General features: G+C 66.6%; 1 protein-coding gene across 1 annotated transcript in view; it reads right to left on the bottom strand.

The window, feature by feature from the left end:
- The window catches only part of LOC104499409 (zinc finger protein 768-like), a gene marked incomplete at its 5' end in the record, with an annotated part of 1,283 nt that extends 701 nt beyond the window's left edge, over positions 1-582 (bottom strand). The window contains 2 exon segments of the mRNA XM_010142914.1: positions 25-325; positions 328-582. Of these exon segments, the coding sequence (XP_010141216.1) occupies positions 25-325; positions 328-582 (556 nt within the window).
- Positions 583-634: the final 52 nt, after the last annotated feature.

The following is a 634-nucleotide window of genomic DNA, read 5'->3' on the forward strand; positions in this document are numbered from 1 at the left end:
TGAATAACTTGGGGCAGAAGCTACATTTGTAGTGTCGCTCCTGGCTGTGCACACGGTGGTGCTGGAGCAGCAGGGAGGGCCGGGCGAAGGCCTTGCCGCAGGCCTCGCACTTGTAGGGCCGCTCGCCGGTGTGGGCCCGCTCGTGGATCACCAGGTAGGACGACTGCTTGAAGGCCTTGCCGCAGGTCTTGCAGACGAAGGGGCGCTCGCCTGTGTGCACCCGCTCGTGGGAGGAGAGGGCATTGGACTGCTTGAAGCCCTTGCCGCAGAGCGGGCAGACGAAGGGGCGGTCGCCGGTGTGGACCCGCTCATGGACCTTGAGGCTGCGGCCGTAGGCGAACTACCGTAGGTGAACTTCTTGCCGCAGATGCCGCAGACGTGGGGCTTGTCGTCGCAGTGCTGCCGCTGGTGCAGCAGGAGGGCGTTGGAGGTGGGGAAGTCCTTGCCGCAGTCGGCGCACTTGAAGGGCTTCTCGGCGCAGTGGGTGAGCGCGTGCCGCTGCAGCTCGTAGGGCGTCTTGAAGCTCTTGGCGCAGCGGGGACAGCGGAAGGGGCGCTCGCCGCTGTGGATGCGCCGGTGCTCCTGCAGGTTGGAGGAGCGCTTGAAGCGCTTCCCGCAGAGCTCGCAGCGGAAG

This window comes from Buceros rhinoceros, unplaced genomic scaffold (assembly GCF_000710305.1).
Source record: "Buceros rhinoceros silvestris isolate BGI_N320 unplaced genomic scaffold, ASM71030v1 scaffold25379, whole genome shotgun sequence".
Lineage (NCBI taxonomy): Eukaryota > Metazoa > Chordata > Aves > Bucerotiformes > Bucerotidae > Buceros > Buceros rhinoceros.